The following is a 23255-nucleotide window of genomic DNA, read 5'->3' as shown; positions in this document are numbered from 1 at the left end:
ACTACATCACCGGCGCTCGCGTGAGGGAAACTTCATGCTCAGCGCCCCGATAAGGGCACAGCGAAAAACGCCTGCGCGAGACTCCAGCAGCGTGGGGCGGCTTCATCCAAGTTAATCATGACTGGGGGAAGGTGAACAGCGACAGGAGGGTGGACAGGAGCCGAATTAGAGCCCGCACATCTGGCCAACCATACTCATTTGCATAGGAAACTGTAAGATTTTATAAAGTTCTTTTAGGGGTCTGCAAGGGGGGGCGAGCAACAAGGTGCACCTTCCTAGAATGCAGCCCAGCAGCTGCAGAAGGTGACACTTTTGGTTTAATAGGGAAAAAACTGGTGACAGGTTCTCTTTAAAAACCCTCATTCCCTTGTGGTCTGTGCTGGTGATAGCTTTAATACCTTTAACAAGTCTTCACTGCAAGCAGTCGGCTTAAGCGGGCTTTACACACTGCGATATCGGTCCCGATATCGCTAGTGTGGGTACCCACCCCCATCTGTTGTGCGACACGGGCAAATCGCTGCCCGTGCCGCACAACATCTCCCAGGCCCGTCACACGTACTTACCTGCCCGGCGACGTCGCTGTGATCGGCGAACCGCCTCCTTTCTAAGGGGGCGGTCCGTGCGGCGTCACAGCGACGTCACTGAGCGGCCGTCCAATAGAAGCGGAGGGGCGGAGATGAGCGGGACGTAACATCCCGCCCACCTCCTTCCTTCCGCATTGTGGCCGGGAAGCAGGTAAGGAGAGCTTCCTCGTTCCTGCGGTGTCTCACGGAGCGATGTGTGCTGCCGCAGGACCGAGGGACAACCTCGTTACTGCTGCAGTAACGATTTTTGAGAATGGACCCCCATGTCACCTGTGACGTCCTGGGCAAGCCAGGGGTCACAGGTCACAACATCACATGCACCCTACATTCCCTGCAGGTACATCCAAGCTAACCCAAAATCCTTGTTGCCTTCCTCCAGGGGCTGATGTCCACACCAGGGGGTGGGCCAGGCGGTTGGCTCCGCCCACCGAGGAGTTCACAGCCCTGGAGGCGGGAGAACCAGGCAGAACAGAGTCGAGCTAGGGAAGTGAAGGAGTAAACAGTGAAGTGGTAAAGGAGGACAGTAAGAGTGGCGACAGAAAGTGACAGTTCAGCAAGCCTGAAGTTGGTCCGGGTGTGTGCCCCGGACTGTGACAGCAAGGTCAGCAGACGGCGGTGATAGTCTGCAGGGGGACTGTTTGGAGGCTGCTGGAAGGACCGCGGACGGGTGGTGACCCGGCGGTACCGGAGCAGTATACGAAGAACAGTCAGCACCAGGGCAGGGGCCTTTCGGATCCCGGCAAGGCTAGGAGTCGCCATAATATGCTAAATCCGTCAGTGAAGGGGACCTCTGTCTCCTAACAACCAAGTCCCGATTGAAGGCAACAGCCCGACCGTGAAGGGGAGACACCGCCACCGCCAGGGCACCAGTTTTCCAGGGCCAGCGCCTGCGGGCAAAGTAGGGCTCCTTCGGCCCAGATTGAAGCCGAGGAGTGGGTAACCGGTGGGGACCCATCGCTATCAACAGACTTTACATAGGTGCAGGGAAGAGACCGTCACCGCTAACTGCAGGGAACAGCAGCACCGTAACCGTCCGAGGGACCCGTCCAACCAGCCGTTTGTTTACCGAGAACTGTGTCGTGTTTACTGGCTGAGTGAGTACCTCCGTGCCGTGCGGCACAGCGCTGCCCCTGCGCCCCTGCACCTCCACAGGCCCCCTACCCGCCTGTCCACCATACCAACCCCATCACTGGGCCCCGGGAGCACCAAGACCCCTACCCACGGAGGGGCAAATCAACAACTGGCTGCTCAACACCATCACTCCCGGGCTCCCCAGACAGAGCAGCGGTGGTGTCCACTTAATCACCACAACCGTGGGTGGCGTCACGGACAATAAACTATCCCAAAACCCAATCCCCTTTCACTCATGGGCGAGGAGCGCCGCTCGAGTCCCCGGGATCCAGCCCATCGCACGAGCCACCGAGCAGCGGCAGCAGCAGGCCGCAGCAGCCGCAGCGGCAGCCGGACCCGAGCAGTGGGAGAGCGCGGCATCCCCTCCTCCGCCCGCGACATCACCGATGAGCGATTTTGCACGTTTTTGCAACGATGCAAAATCGCTCATAGGTGTCACACACAACGGCATCGCTAATGCGGCCGGATGTGCGTCACCAATTCCGTGACCCCAACGAGTTCGCATTAGCGATGTCATAGCGTGTAAAGCCCCCTTTATGCCTGCTTTACACGCTTCAATAAATCTTTCAATCCGTCGTCGGGGTCAAGTTGTAAGTGACGCACATCCTGCATCGTTCGTGACGTATTTGCGTGTGACACCTACGTGCAATCAAGATTGAACGAAAATACGGTGATCGCATACACGTCGTTTATTCCTCATACATTGGACGTTTTGTTGTATGAACCTAGTCAATTGAAACGTGTGACATCCCTCATACGATTTTGATGTCTGAGGCTATGTGTGCAGGTGTGCGCTCTGCACTGCAGCTTAAAAAAGGTCTGCTTCAGAGCGCAGCTGAAAAGCTGCGTTCTGAAGCGCCTCACAATGTCTGTCATTCGCTAATCTCTGTCAGTCCGTCACTATCTCTGTCCCTCTCTCTCTGTCCATGTCAGTCTATCCCTCTTACCCCCTCTCTCATACTCACCGATCTCCGATCCCCGGCCCGGCTCTGCACGGTGTTCACACTGCTCCGGCAGCTTTTACTGTTTTGAAAAAGCCGGCCGCCCACTAAACAATCTCGTATTCCCTGCTTTCCCCGCCCACCGGCGCCTATGATTGGTTACAGTGAGACACTCCCCCACGCTGAGTGACAGGTGTCACACTGCACCCAATCACAGCAGCCGGTGGGCGTGTCTATACTGTGCAGTGAAATAAATAACTAAATAATTAAAAAAAACGGCGTGCGGTCCCCCCCAATTTTAAAACCAGCCAGATAAAGCCATACGGCTGAAGGCTGGTATTCTCAGGATGGGGAGCTCCACGTTATGGGGAGCCCCCCAGCCTAACAATATCAGCCAACAGCCGCCCAGAATTGCCGCATACATTAGATGCGACAGTTCTGGGACTGTACCCGGCTCTTCCCGATTTGCCCTGGTGCGTTGGCAAATCGGGGTAATAAGGAGTTATTGGCAGCCCATAGCTGCCAATAAGTCCTAGATTAATCATGTCAGGCGTCTATGAGACACCTTCCATGATTAATCTGTAAATTACAGTAAATAAACACACACACGCCCGAAAAAATTGATTGGGTGCAGTGTGACACCTGTCACTCAGCGTGGGGGCGTGTCTCACTGTAACCAATCATAGGCGCCGGTGGGCGGGGAAAGCAGGGAATACGAGATTGTTTAATGGGCGGCCGGCTTTTTCAAAACAGAAAAAGTCGCCGGAGCAGTGTGAATGCCGTGCAGAGCCGGGGATCGGTGAGTATGAGAGAGGGCTGCTCATTCTGACAGTGCGGCTCTGTCTGTGTCTGCTGTCATCTGCCATTCAGCTCTGCTACATGGCTGTCTGTGGCTGCTGTCAGCGGCCATGTAGCAGAGCTGAATGGCAGATGACATAGTAAAAACGCATCCCTACACATTACACACGCTTGGCAAGTCAATAAATAAAAAAAAAAAAAAAAAAGGGTGCCCAATGCATACGTCACAGAACACATGATCTAAAGGATCGCACACAAAATTGATCAATTTAACATAGACTACTAACGCTCGTATGACAGCAAATGAACGACCTACGTGCAATCTCATTCAATCGCATATGCGACCTGGGCGTGTCACATCTCATACGAGATCGCACACCTAATTGTAAGGTGTAAAGCAGGCTTTAGAGTCATCTGGAGAAACTTTGTTGTTGTTGCAGTTCCTCCTCAGTGGGGTTGACTCACTCCATCCATTCCATTCATTCCCTACCTAATGCCTACCCAGTGTGACAGTGAGCTCGTAAATAATTCATGTGAATGTAGACTAAAGGGGGCTTTACACGCTACGATATTGTTAATGTTTTATCGTCGGGGTCACGTTGTTAGTGACGCACATCCGGCGTCATTAACGATATCGCAGCGTGTGATACTGACCAGCGACCTTAAGCGACCTCAAAAATGGTGAAAATCGTTCACCATGGAGAGGTCGTCCCAAACTCAAAAATCGGTAAGGGTTGTTTATCCATGTTGTTCATCGCTCATGCGGCAGCACACATCGCTGTGTGTGACACCTCAGGAGCGAGGACCGTCTCCTTATCTGCCACCGGCCGCAATGCGGAAGGAAGAAGGTGGGCGGGATGTTACGTCCTGCTCATCTCCGCCCCTCCGCTTTGATTGGCTGGCCGCTTAGTGACGTTGCGGTGACGTCGCTGTGATGCCGAACGTCCCTCCCCCTTGAAGGGATTGTTCAGCAGTCACAGCGACGACGCCGACCATGTAAGTACGTGTGACGCTGCCGTAGCGATAATGTTCGCTACGGCAGCGATCACAAACAATCGCATGCGCAACGAGGGCGGGTACTTACACGCTCGATATCGCTAGAAATTGCTAGCGATATCGCTACCGTGTAAAGCCCCCTTATGGCTGCACTCACACGCTAAGGATTTACCTACAGGAAATACATATATTTTTAAAGGGAACCAATCATCAGGATTTTCGTGTATAAGCTGCAGCCAGTGCAGTACTGGCACTATCATGCACAGTGTGTACATACCATTGGGGTGCAGCTCGGGTGTTTAGGCAGTGAAATTCATCTTTATAAAGTTTGAAATTTCGTGCACTTTTTGATTGACGTGTGCACCTCTGCAGATAATGTCCGGGCGTGTTATGCAGGAGTTCCCCGCCCCCCCACCAGCCTGTTCCTCCCTCTCTCATGATGTCCGGGCGGGTTATGCACGTGTTCCCCGCCCCCCCGCGCTGCCTGTTCCTCCCTCCCTCCGGCTGAATGTAAAATGCTAATCTTCAGAAACATGGCGCCGGAGTGGGCCTCAGCGCATAGCGCTTATCTCCGGCGCCATGTTTCTGAAGCCCGCATTACACAGCTTGGTGTCTGCAGACTGCAGAACAGCTGATCGGAGGACGCGATCAGCTGTAGCTATGATGACGTGCCGCCTCAGGACACCGGGCCAGGACAGGAGCCTGCCAGCGACATCGGGGGTCAGGTGAGGTAAGTTCACAATGGACTCACATGACCCCGTGACGGCAGTGCTGCGAGACCCGGTCACGGTAGTGATATCGGGTAGCACTGTCTTCACGGGGTCAGGTGAATGAAATTACTAGCACCTGTGATGTCATTGCCCCAGCAGGCACGCACACATTATACACACACACATACACACACTATATATATATACACACACCCACACTGCTGTGTGTGCGCCCCTGCGTTGACCTGGGCTCACCTTCTGAGTTCCAGGTCACTGCAGGAAAGCACTCACAGCTGTGTGTGTGTATAATGTGTGTATGCGCGTACGCGTGTATAATGTGTGTGCGCGCGTGTATAATGTGTGTGCGCGCGCGCGTGTATAATGTGTGTGCGCGCGCGTGTGTATAATGTGTGTGCGCGTGCGCGCGTGTATAATGTGTGTGCGCGCGCGTGTATAATGTGTGTGCGCGCGCGCGTGTATAATGTGTGTGCGCGCGCACGTGTATAATGTGTGTGCGCGCGTGTATAATGTGTGTGCGCGCACGCGTGTATAATGTGTGTGCGCGCACGCGTGTATAATGTGTGTGCGCGCACGCGTGTATAATGTGTGTGCGCGCACGCGTGTATAATGTGTGTGCGCGCACGCGTGTATGTGTAGTGTGTGTGTATAGTATGTGTATAGTGTGTGTGTGTGTATAGTGTGTGTGTGTAGTGTATAGTGTGTGTGTGTGTGTGTGTGTATAGTGTGTGTGTGTGTGTGTGTGTATAGTGTATAGTGTGTGTGTGTGTGTATAGTGTGCGTGTATAGTGTGTGTATATAATGTGTGTGCGCGCGTGTGTATAATGTGTGTGTGTGCGCGCGCGTGTGTATAATGTGTGTGTGCGCGTATAATATGTGTGTGTGTGCGCGTATAATATGTGTGTGTGTGCGCGCGCGCCTCTCTGCTGGGGCAATGACGTCACAGGTGGAAGTGAGGGGCTGCTCTCACAATCAATGGGGGACTTTTAGTTCTGCATTAAAGGGGTGGTTCACCCATTTTTTTTTTTCCCCCCAATGATCAGATGATATTGGATCCGGATTGGACGGCGCGGGACCCTAACCCAGGATTACTGCGGAGGGGGGTTTATTTCAATAAAGATGGAGTCACTAATTGTGTTGTGTTTTATTTCTAATAAAAATATTTTTCTGTGTGTTGTGTATTATTTTTTTTTTTATCATTACTAGAAAATCATGGTGGCCATGTCTAATATTGGCGTGACACCATGAATTTCGGGCTTAGGGCTAGCTGATAATATACAGCTAGCCCTAACTCCATTATTACCTGGCTAGCCACCCGGCATCAGGGCAGCTGGAAGAGTTGGATACAGCGCCAGAAGATGGCGCTTCTATGAAAGCGCCATTTTCTGGGGTGGCTGCGGACTGCAATTCGCAGTGGGGGTGCCCAGAAAGCATGGGCACCCTGCACTGTGGATTCCAATCCCCAGCTGCCTAGTTGTACCCGGCTGGACACCAAAATTAGGCGAAGCTCACGTCATTTTTTTATTTATTATTTCATGAAATTCATGAAATAATTAAAAAAAAAAAAAAAAGGGCTTCTCTATATTTTTGGTTCCCAGCTGGGTACAAATAGGCAGCTGGGGGTTGGGGGCAGCCCGTACCTGCCTGCTGTACCCGGCTAGCATACAAAAATATGGCGAAGCCCACGTCATTTTTTTTTTCTTTTTTGGCAAAAAACTGCATACAGTCCGGGATGGAGTATGCTGAGCCTTGTAGTTCTGCAGCTGCTGTCTTCTCTCCTGCTTACACTAGTGAATGGAGGATACTGAGGCTTGTAGTTCTGCAGCTGCTGTCTGCTCTCCTGTATACACTAGTGAATGGAGGATGCTGAGCCTTGTAGTTCTGCAGCTGCTGTCTGCTCTCATGCATACACTAGTGAATGGAGGATGCTGAGCCTTGTAGTTCTGCTCCCCCTGCCTCTCCCTCCAGCATACAGTCCTGGATAGAGCATGCTGAGCCCTGTAGTTCTGCAGCTGTATGCTCTCCTGCATACACTAGTGGAGAATGAAGAACATATTGAAGAAGGAAATTACTTCAGACCTTTTTTATTTTTTTTTTTCTTTCAACAATCTTTCTCTGATAAAAAAAAGCATAAAAACACAGAGCAAAAAACGCACCAAAACCCGGTAAAAACGCGTCTGTTGTTTGCCACGTATGGTTTTTTGGGTTTTTTTGACGCAAAAAAACGCACAAAAACACCGCTTAAATAAAACGACGCAGTGTGTGAACTTAGCCAAAATCCACACTGTTACTTGTCATGCATGGGACTACAAGGCTCAGCATCCTCCATCCAGGACTGTATGCAGTTTTTTACCCAAAAAGAAAAAAAAAATGACATGGGCTTCGCCATATTTTTGTATGCTAGCCGGGTACAGCAGGCAGGTACGGGCTGCCCCCAACCCCCAGCTGCCTATTTGTACCCGGCTGGGAACCAAAAATATAGAGAAGCCCTTTTTTTTTTATTTTATTTCATGAATTTCATGAAATAATTTAAAAAAAAAATGACGTGAGCTTCGCCTAATTTTGGTGTCCAGCCGGGTACAACTAGGCAGCTGGGGATTGGAATCCACAGTGAAGGGTGCCCAAGCTTTCTGGGCACCCCCACTGCGAATTGCAGTCCGCAGCCACCCCAGAAAATGGCGCTTTCATAGAAGCGCCATCTTCTGGCGCTGTATCCAACTCTTTCAGCTGCCCTGATGCCGGGTGGCTAGCCGGGTAATAATGGAGTTAGGGCTAGCTGTATATTATCAGCTAGCCCTAAGCCCGAAATTCATGGTGTCACGCCAATATTAGACATGGCCACCATGAATTTCTAGTAATGATAGATAAAAAAAAAAATACACAACACACAGAAAAATATTTTTATTAGAAATAAAACACAACACAATTAGTGACTCCATCTTTATTGAAATAAACACCCCTCCGCAGTAATCCTGGGTTAGGGTCCCGTGCCGTCCAATCCGGATCCAATATCATCTGATCATTGGGGAAAAAAAAAAAAATGGGTGAACCACCCCTTTAATGCAGAACTAAAAGTCCCCCATTGATTGTGAGAGCAGCCCCTCACTTCCACCTGTGACGTCATTGCCCCAGCAGAGTGGCGCGCGCGCGCACACACACACACACACATATTATACGCGCGCGCACACACACACATATTATACGCGCGCACACACATTATACACACGCGCGCACACACATTATACACGCGCGCGCGCACACACACATTATACACGCGCGCGCGCGCGCACACACATTATACACGCGCGCGCGCACACATTATACACGCGCGCACGCACACATTATACACGCGCGCGCGCGCACGCACACACACATTATACACACGCGCATACACACATTATACACACACACAGCTGTGAGTGCTTTCCTGCAGTGACCTGGAACTGAGAAGGTGAGCCCAGGTCAACGCAGGGGCGCACACACAGCAGTGTGTGTGTGTGTATATATATATATATATATATATATATATATATATATTGTGTGTATGTGTGTGTATAATGTGTGCGTGCCTGCTGGGGCAATGACATCACAGGTGCTAGTAATTTCATTCACCTGACCCCGTGAAGACAGTGCTACCCGATATCACTACCGTGACCGGGTCTCGCAGCACTGCCGTCACGGGGTCATGTGAGTCCATTGTGAACTTACCTCACCTGACCCCCGATGTCGCTGGCAGGCTCCTGTCCTGGCCCGGTGTCCTGAGGCGGCACGTCATCATAGCTACAGCTGATCGCGTCCTCCGATCAGCTGTTCTGCAGTCTGCAGACACCAAGCTGTGTAATGCGGGCTTCAGAAACATGGCGCCGGAGATAAGCGCTATGCGCTGAGGCCCACTCCGGCGCCATGTTTCTGAAGATTAGCATTTTACATTCAGCCGGAGGGAGGGAGGAACAGGCAGCGCAGGGGGGCGGGGAACACGTGCATAACCCGCCCGGACATCATGAGAGAGGGAGGAACAGGCTGGTGGGGGGGCGGGGAACTCCTGCATAACACGCCCGGATATTAACACAGAGGTGCACACGTCAATCAAAAAGTGCACGAAATTTCAAATTTTATAAAGTTGGATTTCGCTGCCTAAACACCCGAGCTGCACCCCAATGGTATGTACACACTGTGCATGATAGTGCCAGTACTGCACTGGCTGCAGCTTATACACGAAAATCCTGATGATTGGTTCCCTTTAAAGAATCAGCAGTTAAAATCTGAGGCAGAAACTGGGATTTCTGATGCGGATCTGCACATTTGTTTTCCATACAGAATCTGAGCAAATGTGGAATTTAAAGGTAAGGTGTCGCGTTTCTTTTATTTTTTTATTAATATAGTGATTATGAAATCAAGTATTTTTAATACACAGTTAAATTCACTGTTTATTTAGTTTTTATTTAAGTCTAGTTTTACTGAAGCACTGGGGGCTGCCATCTTGGATTTGCTGTGTGTAATGACAGTTACTCACCTTCTTATGGCATCCCCCTGTGCATAGAAGAGCGTTGTCGAGCTCCGACCCCTATACTTAACAGAGAAACAGCGACTGATGTCATCTGGACAAGCCTCCTGGGCTGTCCAGATCACAGCAGGGGGAGGAGATCAGCGCCATCTTTGTGGAGCTCACAGCATATGCTGTGTGCTCCACTTTCCCCCTGTCACCTGCCGGGATGGATGGGCTGAGTATCGGTGCCAGGCAGCGGTGATTGCACCGTAACTGATCCTGGCGTGCTGCTCTCCATTCTGCCGCTCACCCCCCACTCTGCCGCTTACCCCCCCCACACTCTGCCGCTCCCCACTCCGCTCACCCCCCCTCTCACTCCTCCGCTCACTCCACCGCTTCCCTGCCACTCACCCCCATTCCCCGTGTGTGCTCACCTTGGGCCTTCGGTGCTTGCTGGTATGTACTGTGATGGCTGGCAGGACAGGCGCAGGTCTGAGGTGAGTGCATGGAAACAGTCAGTGGGGCATTTGGATACAGTCAGTAGGGCTTTGGGAAACAGTCAGTGGGTCATTGGGAAATAGTGAGAGGGGCATTGGAATACAGTCAGTGGGGCATTGGGATACAGTGGAGCACTATGCAGCTGGCCTTAGTGATACTTTAGACATATTAGGATCACTTTGCGGCCACCAACAAAATGGCTCCGCACTGTGATCCTAAACTTCATTCTCTTTTATTCTTTTGGAAACACCCAGATTTTGGGGTGACATCACACACAGGAGAGCAGATTCCACCCACTTTTACTGTAGTTGTAATGTGAGCTAGTTCTACAGTAGCTCTACAGTAGGATTTCAGCAGCTGCTCCCCCTAGTGTTTAAGAGAGGAAAATATCAAAGTTTTATTTATTTTTTTTATATTTTTCTCAATTAAAAACAAATAATATTATTTAAACATAACAACATTAATACTTTTATATTTTTCAAGTTATTGAAAACATTTTTTTTTTTGACAACACCTTCCCTTTAAAGCCTAAAGCGCATTAATTATTCTGCACTGAAGCAAAATATAAAATACTCCATTCACTTGCATTAGCAGTGGGTATAATAATGGAATCCTGAATGTATGAATTTGTCCTAAGTAGGAAAAGTGACCAATTACTTTATGAGGAGCATATTTTTGCATAGCACACTTACTTTTGCTTTGCCTTGAAAGTTGAAAGTAAGCACATACTCTCCTGGACGCGTTTCACTTTGTCTGATGACAAACAGTCCATGACTGCGACTTCCACCAGCGAGTACGAGCTGCGCAGCCTTTATTCTTGACAGTGTCCCATGGAACCAAGGATACTCCAACAGATTTATCTCCTCATTGTTCTCCCCTTCTTCACCTAATGCCACAAAGTTTTCAAAAAGTTACTTGATCATTAAATAGTACTGTAGTTTACTTGCATTATGTATTCTCCAGTGTGATGCCCCCAACAGTTTAAAGGGTTCCTCACTTTAAGCTGTCCCTACTTGTCAGAAGGGCAAAACCTGGAAGATTTTATTTCCCCCGCAGCGCCTCCGCAGTGAAAAGTAGGCATTGCACTATGCCTATTCAAATCAATGAGTCTGCATAATACAGGGCAGGTACTAACCATCCTCTTAGCTACACTGTGATTAAGAAATCACAGATAAATAAACACATATAAATAGAATAGAATATAAAGATAGAAATAAAGAGATGACCAGACTTAATTAATTTACTATCCTCTAAAGATATATATGAATGGGATCTAAACTGGACAAGCCCTTTAAGCCAACTAAGGCCCTTTACAGATGTCGGTTAAGGAGAATTTTTATTGCATGCAGCATATAGAAAACCATGATGTTGCCTTGAACGATTATTCAGATTAGATGAATGGTCATAACAAGGCTGTGCACACAATCTGCATGATCCCTCCAGTGTTGTCCAGGTTTTGATTCCAAGCGTTAGCATGGGGATTGTATGTTTTCCATATGTTGGTGAGTTTCCACCCACACTTTACCCACACTTCAAAAACACACTGATATATTGCATGGCTCCCTAATAAGTGTCCTTGTATGTGTGTGGGATAGGAAAATTAGTTTGTAAGCCCCATTGAAGAACAGAGGTGGTTTTAAATGAGCTGAAAATCAGCGAATAAGTATTTGTAAGGCTAGGTTCACATTTCCGTTGTTTGGGATCAGTCACAATCCACCGCTCTGATAAACAACGCAATCCGTTTAGCGGATTCCGTTGTTTCCCATAGACTTGTATGAGCGGCGGATTGTGATTGATGACCCTGCGTTGCATCCGCCGCGCGACGCATCAGTCATTTATTGACTAACCGTCGGGCAGGAGAGACGCAGCATGCAACGATTTTTGTTGCGGAAAAAAACCGTACCCCACAGGATTCCGTTGGAATCCGTCAGGAGGCATAATGTAAGCCTATGGTGCAGGATTCCATTATCCCGCGTCACGCAACGGATTCCAGTGCAGGAATCCGTCACGCTTTACTGAGCAATCTCAGCATGTCCAGCAGAATGTCCGAAATCAGGTAAAATCAGTTCCTCTCTCTCTCTTCCTCCCCCTCCCCCTCCTCCCAACACAGGTTTTAAACTGAAATGATTGGCTTTTGAGAGCGATCAGCTGATCTCCCGGCGGCTGGTTTTTCAGAGCGATCAGCTGATCGTTCTCTCTCTCAACGGAATCTGCTTTCTCATGACAAGAAATTCCATTTCTTGTCACCCGTTGTACAACGCATCAGTCACAAGCTTTAAGCAACGCAGGTGACTGATGCAAAACAACGGAAATGTGAACGTAGCCTAAGGGGCACTTTGCACACTACAACATCGCAGCTGCGATGTCAGTGGGGTCAAATCGAAAGTGACGCACATGCGGCGTCGCAGGCGATATCGTAGTGTGTAAATCCTTTCTGATACGACTAAGGAGCGCAAAAACGTCCAAATCGTATCATCGGTGTAGCATTGGTCATTTCCATAATTTCGGAAGGACCGATGTTACGATGTTGTTCCTCGTTCCTGCGGCAGCACACATCGCTGTGTGTGAAGTCGCAGGAGCGAGGAACATCGCCTACCTGCGTCCTGCGGCTCACGCCGGCTATGCGGAAGGACGGAGGTGGGCGGGATGTTTACGTCCCGCTCACCTCCGCCCCTTCACTTCTATTGGCCGCCTGCCGTGTGACATCGCTATGACGCCGCATGACCCGCCCCCTTAATAAGGAGGCGGTTTGCCGGCCAGAGCGACGTCGCAGGGCTGGTGAGTGCATGTGAAGCTGCTGTAGCGATAATGTTCGCTACGGCAGCTATCACCATGATATTGCAGCTGCGACGGGGGCGGGGACTATCGCGCTCGGCATCGCAAGCATCGGCTTGCGATGTCGTAGTGTGCAAAGTGCCCCTTAGAATGCTCAATCCTGATTATTGGCCAGTGTAAAAATGTCGAGGATTTCCTGACAAACTAGCAGAGCGCTTATTTGAAGGATGATTAGACCATTATATGCGAAGTCAAGCAGCACGAGGAAAATCCCTATAAGGTCCCCTTCACATGTCAGTGATTCCGGTACAAAAGACATCCATTTTCATACGTACCGGAGACACAGACATACGCAGACCCATTAAAATCAATGGGTCTGCGCACACATCAGTGTGTTCACAATGACCGTGTGTCTGTATGAAGCACTTGTATTCCGCACGGAGACAAGTCCGTTTTTCTCAGGCAGCACTGATGCCACATGAACCAACGAACTGATGTAATCAGTGTGACACTGTGACCGGAGAAAACACATGTCTTTAAAATAAAATTATTTTCTATACTCACCTGTCTCTAGCACTGCTGTCTTCAGTGCTGCTGTCACTTGTTTCTGGGTCCTGCTCATTATGCTCATTGCATATTCACTGCACCGCGGACCCAGAAGCAGCAGCGCCTGAGATATCAGCACCGGGACAGCAGCACCGGGGACAGGTGAGTAACAAGTTGCTGCTCTCTGTGTGCTATCTTGAATATCACATGGTGGACACTAGTGTGCCAAAATCACGGCACATGGATGGGCCATACGCACCTTGAACACGGCCGTGCAAAACATGAACGTTTTTCACGGACGTGTGAAGGAGGCCTAACAAAAGGTTTCATTGCAGCAGCGTCAGGTCCAAGCCCAAGAACCTCATATCTAGTAAGGATGGAAAAAAACATATCACTCCAAAAAAAAGCATCTCTAAAAAGCTTTTATTTACCTCAAGACACTGTAATGTTTCAGTTCTTTGTCAAGCATTGGGGTTTGTTAAAGAGTCTAAAGACCCAATATTTGGAATGAAATATTAAGTGTTTTTGGGTGAATAAACCTTTTCAGAGCAGATTTTATTTGGGGTGCGTACTTTTTTTTTTTACTCTTTTTTTAATTTTTCCCCCCAAATTATGTTGTCCTCTTTTAATTTTTGCTCTAAAAATAATTTTTGTTGGCAGCACATCACTTTGTGTATACAGGAAATTTTCTATCAATGACATGAAGTCGCATGGTGACAGAACGACGTTCTGTTCCAAACAGTAGCCATCAGCCTGTGTAAATAGGCCAGTAAAAGTCAAAAGATTCTTTTTGTTTTAAGATAGTTTGTTTTTTTTAAGCAACAGAGGAAACTAACTTTATTGTAATAAGCAAATTAGTGTGCTCAGTGCACTCATAGAATGGCTAAATACCTCTGTGCAATGTTTCTACTAATTTTTAAGATTATGGCCACTACTGTTTGTCTGAAGGTAAAACTCCATTATGTGTACACTGACCATTTGCAGGAACAAGACTCATCACTCTCTCCTCACTGCTGACATCACTCGACATCACATCAGCGCAGAAATTAACAAACACATTACTTTCTCCTTGCTGTTGTCATTGCTCGGTTATAGCTGTGTAGTAAGAGATGTCAGCTGCAAGAAGAGAGTGATTTGAGCGATGAAACCTACCCTGAAGTAATAGCAGTGAAGTCAGCAGTAAGTAGAGAGTGATGTGTGTGCTCACTCCTGCCTTCAAGTGATAGCAGTGAAGTCGAGTAATGTCAGCAGTGACTAGAGAGTGATGTGTGTGCTCACTCCTGCCTTCAAGTGATACCGTAGCAATGAAGTCTACCAATGTCAGCACTGAGTAGATAGTGATATGTGTGCTCACTCCTGCCTTCAAGTGATAGCAGTGAAGTCGAGTGACGTCAGCAGCGAGTAGAGAGTGATGTGTGTGCTCACTCCTGCCTTCAAGTGATAGCAGTGAAGTTGAGTGACGTCAGCAGCAAGTAGAGAGTGATGTGTGTGCTCACTCCTGCCTTCAAGTGATAGCAGTGAAGTCGAGTGATGTCAGCAGCGAGTAGAGAGTGATGTGTGTGCTCACTCCTGCCTTTAAGTGATAGCAGTGAAGTCGAGTGACGTCAGCAGCGAGTAGAGAGTGATGTGTGTGCTCACTCCTGCCTTTAAGTGATAGCAGTGAAGTCGAGTGACGTCAGCAGCGAGTAGAGAGTGATGTGTGTGCTCACTCCTGCCTTTAAGTGATAGCAGTGAAGTCGAGTGACGTCAGCAGTGAGTAGAGAGTGATGTGTGTGCTCACTCCTGCCTTCAAGTGATAGCAGTGAAGTCGAGTGACGTCAGCAGCGAGTAGAGAGTGATGTGTGTGCTCATTCCTGCCTTCAAGTGATAGCAGTGAAGTCGAGTGATGTCAGCAGCGAGTAGAGAGTGATGTGTGTGCTCACTCCTGCCTTCAAGTGATAGCAGTGAAGTCGAGTGACGTCAGCAGCGAGTAGAGAGTGATGTGTGTGCTCACTCCTGCCTTTAAGTGATAGCAGTGAAGTCGAGTGACGTCAGCAGTGAGTAGAGAGTGATGTGTGTGCTCACTCCTGCCTTCAAGTGATAGCAGTGAAGTCGAGTGACGTCAGCAGCGAGTGGAGAGTGATGTTTGTGCTCACTCCTGCCTTCAAGTGATAGCAGTGAAGTCGAGTGATGTCAGCAGCGAGTAGAGAGTGATGTGTGTGCTCACTCCTGCCTTCAAGTGATAGCAGTGAAGTCGAGTGACGTCAGCAGCGAGTAGAGAGTGATGTGTGTGCTCACTCCTGCCTTTAAGTGATAGCAGTGAAGTCGAGTGACGTCAGCAGTGAGTAGAGAGTGATGTGTGTGCTCACTCCTGCCTTCAAGTGATAGCAGTGAAGTCGAGTGATGTCAGCAGCGAGTAGAGAGTGATGTGTGTGCTCACTCCTGCCTTCAAGTGATAGCAGTGAAGTCGAGTGACGTCAGCAGTGAGTAGAGAGTGATGTGTGTGCTCACTCCTGCCTTTAAGTGATAGCAGTGAAGTCGAGTGACGTCAGCAGTGAGTAGAGAGTGATGTGTGTGCTCACTCCTGCCTTCAAGTGATAGCAGTGAAGTCGAGTGACGTCAGCAGCGAGTAGAGAGTGATGTTTGTGCTCACTCCTGCCTTCAAGTGATAGCAGTGAAGTCGAGTGATGTCAGCAGCGAGTAGAGAGTGACATGTATTCTCGCTTCTGCACAGAGATCACATAACAGAGGTTTATCTTCAGATAGTGATGGCTCTGGGAAATCTAGCGCTGTCAACCAATATAAAAAGGTAGCCATAGTCTAAATATGTGGATAGAACAGTGCAGTAAGGCATTTAGCTACGCCAAGGATGCCTTGAGGACCCTCATTTGCATATTAAAATAAAGTAGTTTGTTGAGGGAGAGAGGAACAGATTAAAAAATAATTAAAAGAATGATTTTTATTGTTGCTTCAACTGCTGTTAAGCGGGCTTTACACGCTACGACATCGCTAATGCGGAGTCGTTGGGGTCACGGAATTCGTGACGCACATCCGGCCGCATTAGCGATGCCGTTGCGTGTGACATCGATTAGCGATTTTGCATCGTTGCAAAACAGTGAAAAATCGCTAATCGGCGACACGGGGGTCCATTCCCAATTATCGTTACTTCAGCAGTAACGAGGTTGTTCCTCGTTCCTGCGGCATCACACATGGCTGCGTGTGACGCCGCAGGAGCGAGGAACGTCTCCCTACCTGACTCCCGGCCGCTATGCGGAAGGAAGGAGGTGGGCGGGATGTTACGTCCCGCTCATCTCCGCCCCTCCGCTGCGATTGGGCGGCGGTTCAGTGACGTCGCTGTGACGCCGCACGGACCGCCCCCTTAGAAAGGAGGCGGTTCGCCGGTCACAGCGACGTCGCCGGACAGGTAAGTATGTGTGACGGCTCTGGGCGATGTTGTGTGCCACGGGCAGCGATATGCCCGTGTCGCGCAACAGATGGGGGCGGGTACGCACACTAGCGATATCGGGACCGATATCGCAGTGTGTAAAGTAGCCTTAAGGCTATGTGATCAGTTTAAAGTGTAAATTTGGGGTGACAGACTCCCCTTTAAATTCGAACTCGCAGCACAGCTGTGGACTACAACACAATGGTGCCTGGCTGCCCCTACAGATGTAAACTGGACAGATTGGAGGGGGCAATCCCAGTTCACAACTGGGACAGCTACAGTTTAGGCGATAGTGGCGATACAGTCCCTTTAAATCTCTGTACAGAACTACAGAATATGTTGCTGCTCCACACAGATCCGATATCTGATCATCGTTCTAGTATATAAATAAGACAAAGATTGCCAGATATCTGTAAAATCACGATTATACAGTACAGTAACTTATTAGATACCACATTGGCGTAAACATTAATTATGTTTCACCTAGTTATAGTAGTGGGACAAATCCTTTTAGTATAAGTCATGAACGATCTTCTTTTATAGCCAGTTTATTCTTTTCTTTTTTGTTGTATCAATGGTCAGCTCATCTGATGGACCGAGAAACTTCCAGATAATAATTTTTTCTTCTTTTTTTATTAATAGAACAATCGAGGTGACTTAGTGAGATGAATGCATGGTGTACCTGCTCCTTGGTTAGACGCAGGGGTCTCCAGGGTCTGCAGAAAGTTCTCTAGAGGGACGTGTATCGGGTGGTCTGCTGAAGCGTGCTCCCGTCCCCGGATCTGAGGAGTTACAGCAGGTGGCGGATGAGGAATGGCAGACATTGCAGAAACATCCTGACCACACATTTCCAGCGGCCGGTAAGATCCTGATAGGAGAAGAACATCTTGCTCAGTGCATAATGCACATACCACATTTTACATATTTCATTTACTTAATCCCATCATATAGTTAAAATGATTGATACAGAACAATAGCTGTGAATGGATCCATTCATTTACTAGTATTATAAACCGTGGTGCAAACAAGGCAAAAGTCAAATCTAAACCATGGAATATAATAGGCAGCAATGGCTCCTAATAAATCTAAATATATTAGTACAAAAAAAGGAACAGATTTTCCTCCACCCCCTGAATTGTGCCTGCGCTGTAACAGCAGAGCCCCATCCGTTATTCCATATGTTTGGTTTATGGATCTTGCACATAGCACTGATTACAGTAAATGAGAAACGTTATTGCTTTCTGCCATGAAGGCCAAAAACTAGACAGATCCTATTAATATTCATGGTTAATTACGAATACGGCTGATGGAAGGTCTGACATGACGCTGGGTAATCATAGATACAACCAGAGTTATGATTTTTTGTTCCTGTCGCTCATCTGCTGTCTGTTCTTAAGCCCGCTTTACACGTTACAACAAATCTAACGATGTGTCAGCGGGGTCACGTCGTAAATGAAACAGATTCAGCATCGTTAGTGGTGTTGTAGCGTGTGACAGCTATGTGCGATTGCGATTGAACGTAAAACCGTTCATCGCATACACGTCATGCATTTCCTTAAAATTGAACGTCGGATTGTTCAATGTTCCCGAGGTACCACACATCGCAGTGTGTGACACCCCAGGAACGATGAACAGATCTTACCTGCATACCGCGGCTCCCGCAGGCAATGCGGAAGGAAGGAGGTGGGCGGGATGTTTACGTCCTGCTCATCTCCGCACCTCCGCTTCTATTGGACGGCTGCCGCGTGACGTCGCTGTGACGCCGAACGTCCCTCCCATTCCAAGAAGTGGATGTTTGCCGCCCACAGCGAGGTCGTATGGAAGGGTAAACACATGTGACAGCAAATAATCGTTTGTGCGACACGGTCAACAAATTGAACGTGCCGCACATACGATGGGGGCGGGTACAATCGCATACGATATCGTATATGATATCGTAAGGTGTAAAACGTGCTTTACACGCTACGATATATCAAACGATATGTCGTCGGGGTTACGTCGTTAGTGACACACATTCGGCATCGTTTGACATATCGTAGCGTGTGACAGCTACGAGCGAGTGTGAACGAGCAAAAATACTCACCTTATCGTTGCTCGTTGACACGTCGCTCATTTTCAATAAATCGAACGTCCTTCTGTGTACCGGTTGTTCATTGTTCCCGGGGCAGCACTCATCGCTCCATGTGACACCCCGGGAATGATGAACACAGCTTACCTGCGGCCGCCGGCAAGGCGGAAGGAAGGAGGTGGGTGGGATGTTTACGTCCCGCTCATCTCCGCCCCTCCACTTCAATTGGGTGGCCGCTGTATGACGTCGCTGTGATGCCGAACGTCCCTCCCCCTTCAGGAAGAGGATGTTCGCCGCCCACAGCGAGGTCGTTTGGAACGTAAGTACGTGTGACGGGGGTTACCAAGTTTGTGCGACACGGGCAACAAATTGCCCGTGCCGCACAAACGATGGGGGCGGATGCGATCGCACAAGCAATTGAAGCATGTAAAGCAGGCTTTACTGCTGGGTAGATCTGGCCATACACATTGGATGGAGGTCAGCGAGCAATCTGCCCCGATCCCTCGGCCGAGCACTCCCGTGTTCATGAGAATCCTTACATTCCCCAATATCATCTGTTGGGGGACAGTCACGAGGCCCCCATCAAATCAGCCAGCCAGCCGATCATGCCGAAATTGGCGGCTTCAGGTAACTTTTATCTAATGTGTATGGAGTCCTTTAGAACACCAATAATAAATAATAGCAGAGATTTTGGCTAGTTTTGACCAATAGTAATTACCATATTTTTCAGACACACTTTATTATAAGATATATAGATATTGGAAAATAGGAAAAACATATTTTCTACTAATAAAAACATTCCTGGTGATGTAAAGAAGTAGAGGGGGTACATAGTAGTCATTCTAATGGACTAGTGTAGAATAGTGGGGAAACAGATGTATTGTTAAGGGGGCTTTACACGCTGCGACATCGCTAACGATATATCGTCGGGGTCACGGTGTTAGTGACGCACATCCGGTGCTGTTAGCGTCATCGCAGCGTGTGACACCAAGGAGCGACCTAAAACGATCGCAAAAGAGGTAAAAATCGTTGGTATTGGAGAGGTCGCTCCAAAACCAAAAATTGTTGACAGGTGAGTAGCGAGGTTGTTTGTCGTTCCTGCGGCAGCACGCATCGCTGTGTGTGACACCGCAGGAACGAGGAACATCGCCTTACCAGCATCCCGCCAGCAATGAGGAAGGAAGAAGGTGGGCGGGATCTTCCGCCCGCTCATCTCCGCCCCTCCTCTACTACTGGGCGGCCGCTTAGTGATGCAACAGTGACGTCGCTATGACGCCGAACGCACCTCCCCCTTGAAGGAGGGATTGTTCGGCGGTCACAGCGACGTCGCTGAAAAGGTATGTGCATGTGACGCTGCCGTAGCGATAATGTTCACTACGGCAGCGATCACCACATATCGCACACACGATGGGGGCGGGTGCTATCGCGCACGACATCGCTAGTGATGTCGCAGCATGTAAAGCGGCCTTTAGTGTTTCTCTGCAGCAGGTATATCACACACATACAGCTTTATAGTACACACATTATACACAACTGCATGCAAAGTACATGCACACTCAGCTCTGCTGTATATACACACAGCTCTGCTATATACATACACACACAGTTGTGCTACACACATAGCTCTGCTGCGTACACACACTCCTGCTACATGCATTCATGCACACACAAAGCTCTGCTGCATACACACACAGTCCTGCTACATGTGTGTTTGCACACACGATACTCAGCGGCATACACACAGTCCTGCTATATGCATGCACACACAAAACTCTACCGCATACACACACAGTCCTGCTACATGCGTGCATGCACACAGAAAGCTCTCCTGCATACACACAGTTCTGCTACATGCATGCATGCACACACAAAACTCTGCCTCATACCTACAACCCTGCTACATGCATGCGTACACACACAAAGCCCTGCTGCATACACAGACAGTACTGCTATATGCGTGCGTACACACATAAAGCTCTGCTGCAAACACACACAGTTCTGCTTCATGTGTGCGTGAACACACACACAAAGCTCTGCTGCATACACACACAGTCCTTCTTGATGCGTGCGTGTACACATGAAGCTCTGCTGCATACACACAGTCATGCAACACTGCCCTGCTAATACGTGCACTTACACACAGCTCTGCTACATAAACAACAATACACACATTTTCTGTAAAGAGTTTTGGTTATCACATTTTGAAGTTCCTTCGAGGTATGAGACTGATCGTTACCACATGAACATAAAAGTCCTTAAACTTCTCAGGCGTGGGTGTGTAGGTCCTTTTCTGTTTTCTCTCCTGTCCTGCACTTATCAGAGTGATGAGTGTCGGGTTGGAATAGAGAGACCTGCACCACTGCATAATGTTTTCAGCAATCAGGAGGGACAGTATGTCAGAATTCTCCTTCATCAAATGATGTCGACTCCAGGCTTTAAAGGGAATCTGTCACCAGGTTTTTGCTCCCCCATCTGAGAGCAGCATAATGTAGGTGCAGAGATCCTGAATCCAGTGATGTGTCACTTACTGGGCTGCTTAGTGTAGTTTTGATAAAATCACTGTTATGTCAGCAGTAGATTAGCATTAGAGGACTACTTGGCCTGCTGCCAGGTAGTCCAGTATATTCATGAGCGCTGTATAACTGCTAGATCTGCAGCAGAGAAAACATTGATTTTATCAAAATGACAGCAAACAGCTCAGTAAGTGACACATCGCTGGGATCAGGCTCTCTGTCTCTACATTATATTGCTTGTTTGCTGTCATTTTGATAAAACCAATGATTTCTCTGCTTCAGATCTAACAGCTAAACAGAGCTGAGAAATATGCTCGACTACCTGGCAGCCTGCTAAGTAGTCCTCTAATGATAATCTACTGCTGATTAAACACTGATTTTATCAAAACTACACTAAGCAGCCCAGTAAGTGACACATCGCTGGAATCAGTATCTCTGCCCCTATGTTATGCTGCTCTCAGATTAGGTGGCGAAAACCTGGTGAGAGATTCCCTTTAAGACACACACACCCTTTTAACAAGCGTTTTTCTTGCTAACAAGGCATCTTATAGTCGCCAAACAATATGTTATATGAAATGTGATGATCTAAGGACTGGATTACACAAACTGTATTATTAAAATATCACTGATGCACATTCAACCAAAATCTTTGATGTGCTTCAGGCGATGCTACATGATTGCGGCTAAGCCACAAAATTGTATACGGGTATCTGGCACCTATATGCTTAGGGGTACTTTGTACGCTGCAACATCACTAGCCGATGATAGCGATGCCGAGCGCGATAGTACCCACCCCCGTCACACATGCGATATTTTGTGATAGCTGCCGTAGCGAACAATATTGCTATAGCAGCTTCACACGCACTTACCTGGTTGGCGATGTCGCTGTGACTGCCGAAGAATCCCTCCTTCAAGGAGGAGGTGTGTTCGGCGTCACTGCGACGTCACCGTGACGTCACTAATCGGCCGGCCAATTGAAGCGGAGGGGTGGAGATGAGCAGGATGTGAAACATCCCGCCCACCTTCTCCCTTCCGCATTGCCGGTGGACGAAGGTAAGGAGATGTTTGTTGCTCCTGTGGCTTCACACACAGCGATGTGTGGAGCTGCAGGAACGACAAACAACATCGTACCTGCGGACGCACCTGTGGCACCCTGGACAAGCCAGGTCGTCACAGGTACTACACCAACACACCCCACACCCCGGTTAGGCACACCGAAGCCAAACACAAAATCCTTGTTGCCTTCCTCCAGGGGCTGATGTCCACACCAGGGGGTGGGCCAGGCGGTTGGTCCCGCCCACCCAGGAGTTCACAGTCCTGGAGGCGGGAAGAGTTAGAGATGAGTTTTGGAGAGGAAGGTGGTAGGAGAGGAGACTGACCGTGTCCGGGTGTGTGACCCGGGCACCCAGCAAGGTTGGCAGGCGGTGGTGACCGTCTGCAGGAGAGGCTAATTGGAGCAAACCGTATGGACTGTGGACGTGCGGTGGCACGGCGGTACCGGATCAGAGGGTAAAGAGAAGCCAGCACCACCCGGCAGGGCTTACGGACCCCGACCAGGCTAGGAGTCGCCATAAAACTGGTCAAATCCGTTAGCGAAGGGAACCTCCGGGGTTTCCCAGCAGCTAATACCTGATTGAAGGCAACCGCTCAAACCGTAGAGGGAAACACAGTCACCGCCAAGGCTACAGTTCCCAGGGCCAGAGCCTGCGGGCAAAAGGGGCTCCCTCAGCATCCATCCAAGCTGGGGAGTGGGTTACCGGTGGGAAG

The 23255-nt window shown here is 48.9% G+C and overlaps 1 protein-coding gene across 1 annotated transcript in view; it reads right to left on the bottom strand.

Annotated features, from left to right (window-relative positions):
* The window catches only part of SH2B2 (SH2B adaptor protein 2), a 172977-nt gene that overhangs the window by 7750 nt on the left and 141972 nt on the right, over positions 1–23255 (bottom strand). Inside the window, exons 6-7 of the mRNA XM_075335309.1 lie at positions 17590–17775; positions 10855–11048 (exon numbers count right to left, since the gene is read on the bottom strand). Of these exons, the coding sequence (XP_075191424.1) occupies positions 10855–11048; positions 17590–17775 (380 nt within the window). The remainder of the gene's footprint in view (positions 1–10854; positions 11049–17589; positions 17776–23255) is intronic.

This window comes from Anomaloglossus baeobatrachus, chromosome 2 (assembly GCF_048569485.1).
Source record: "Anomaloglossus baeobatrachus isolate aAnoBae1 chromosome 2, aAnoBae1.hap1, whole genome shotgun sequence".
Lineage (NCBI taxonomy): Eukaryota > Metazoa > Chordata > Amphibia > Anura > Aromobatidae > Anomaloglossus > Anomaloglossus baeobatrachus.
The sequence above is the reverse complement of the archived record's forward strand: the minus strand, read 5'-3'. Positions and strand labels throughout refer to the sequence as shown.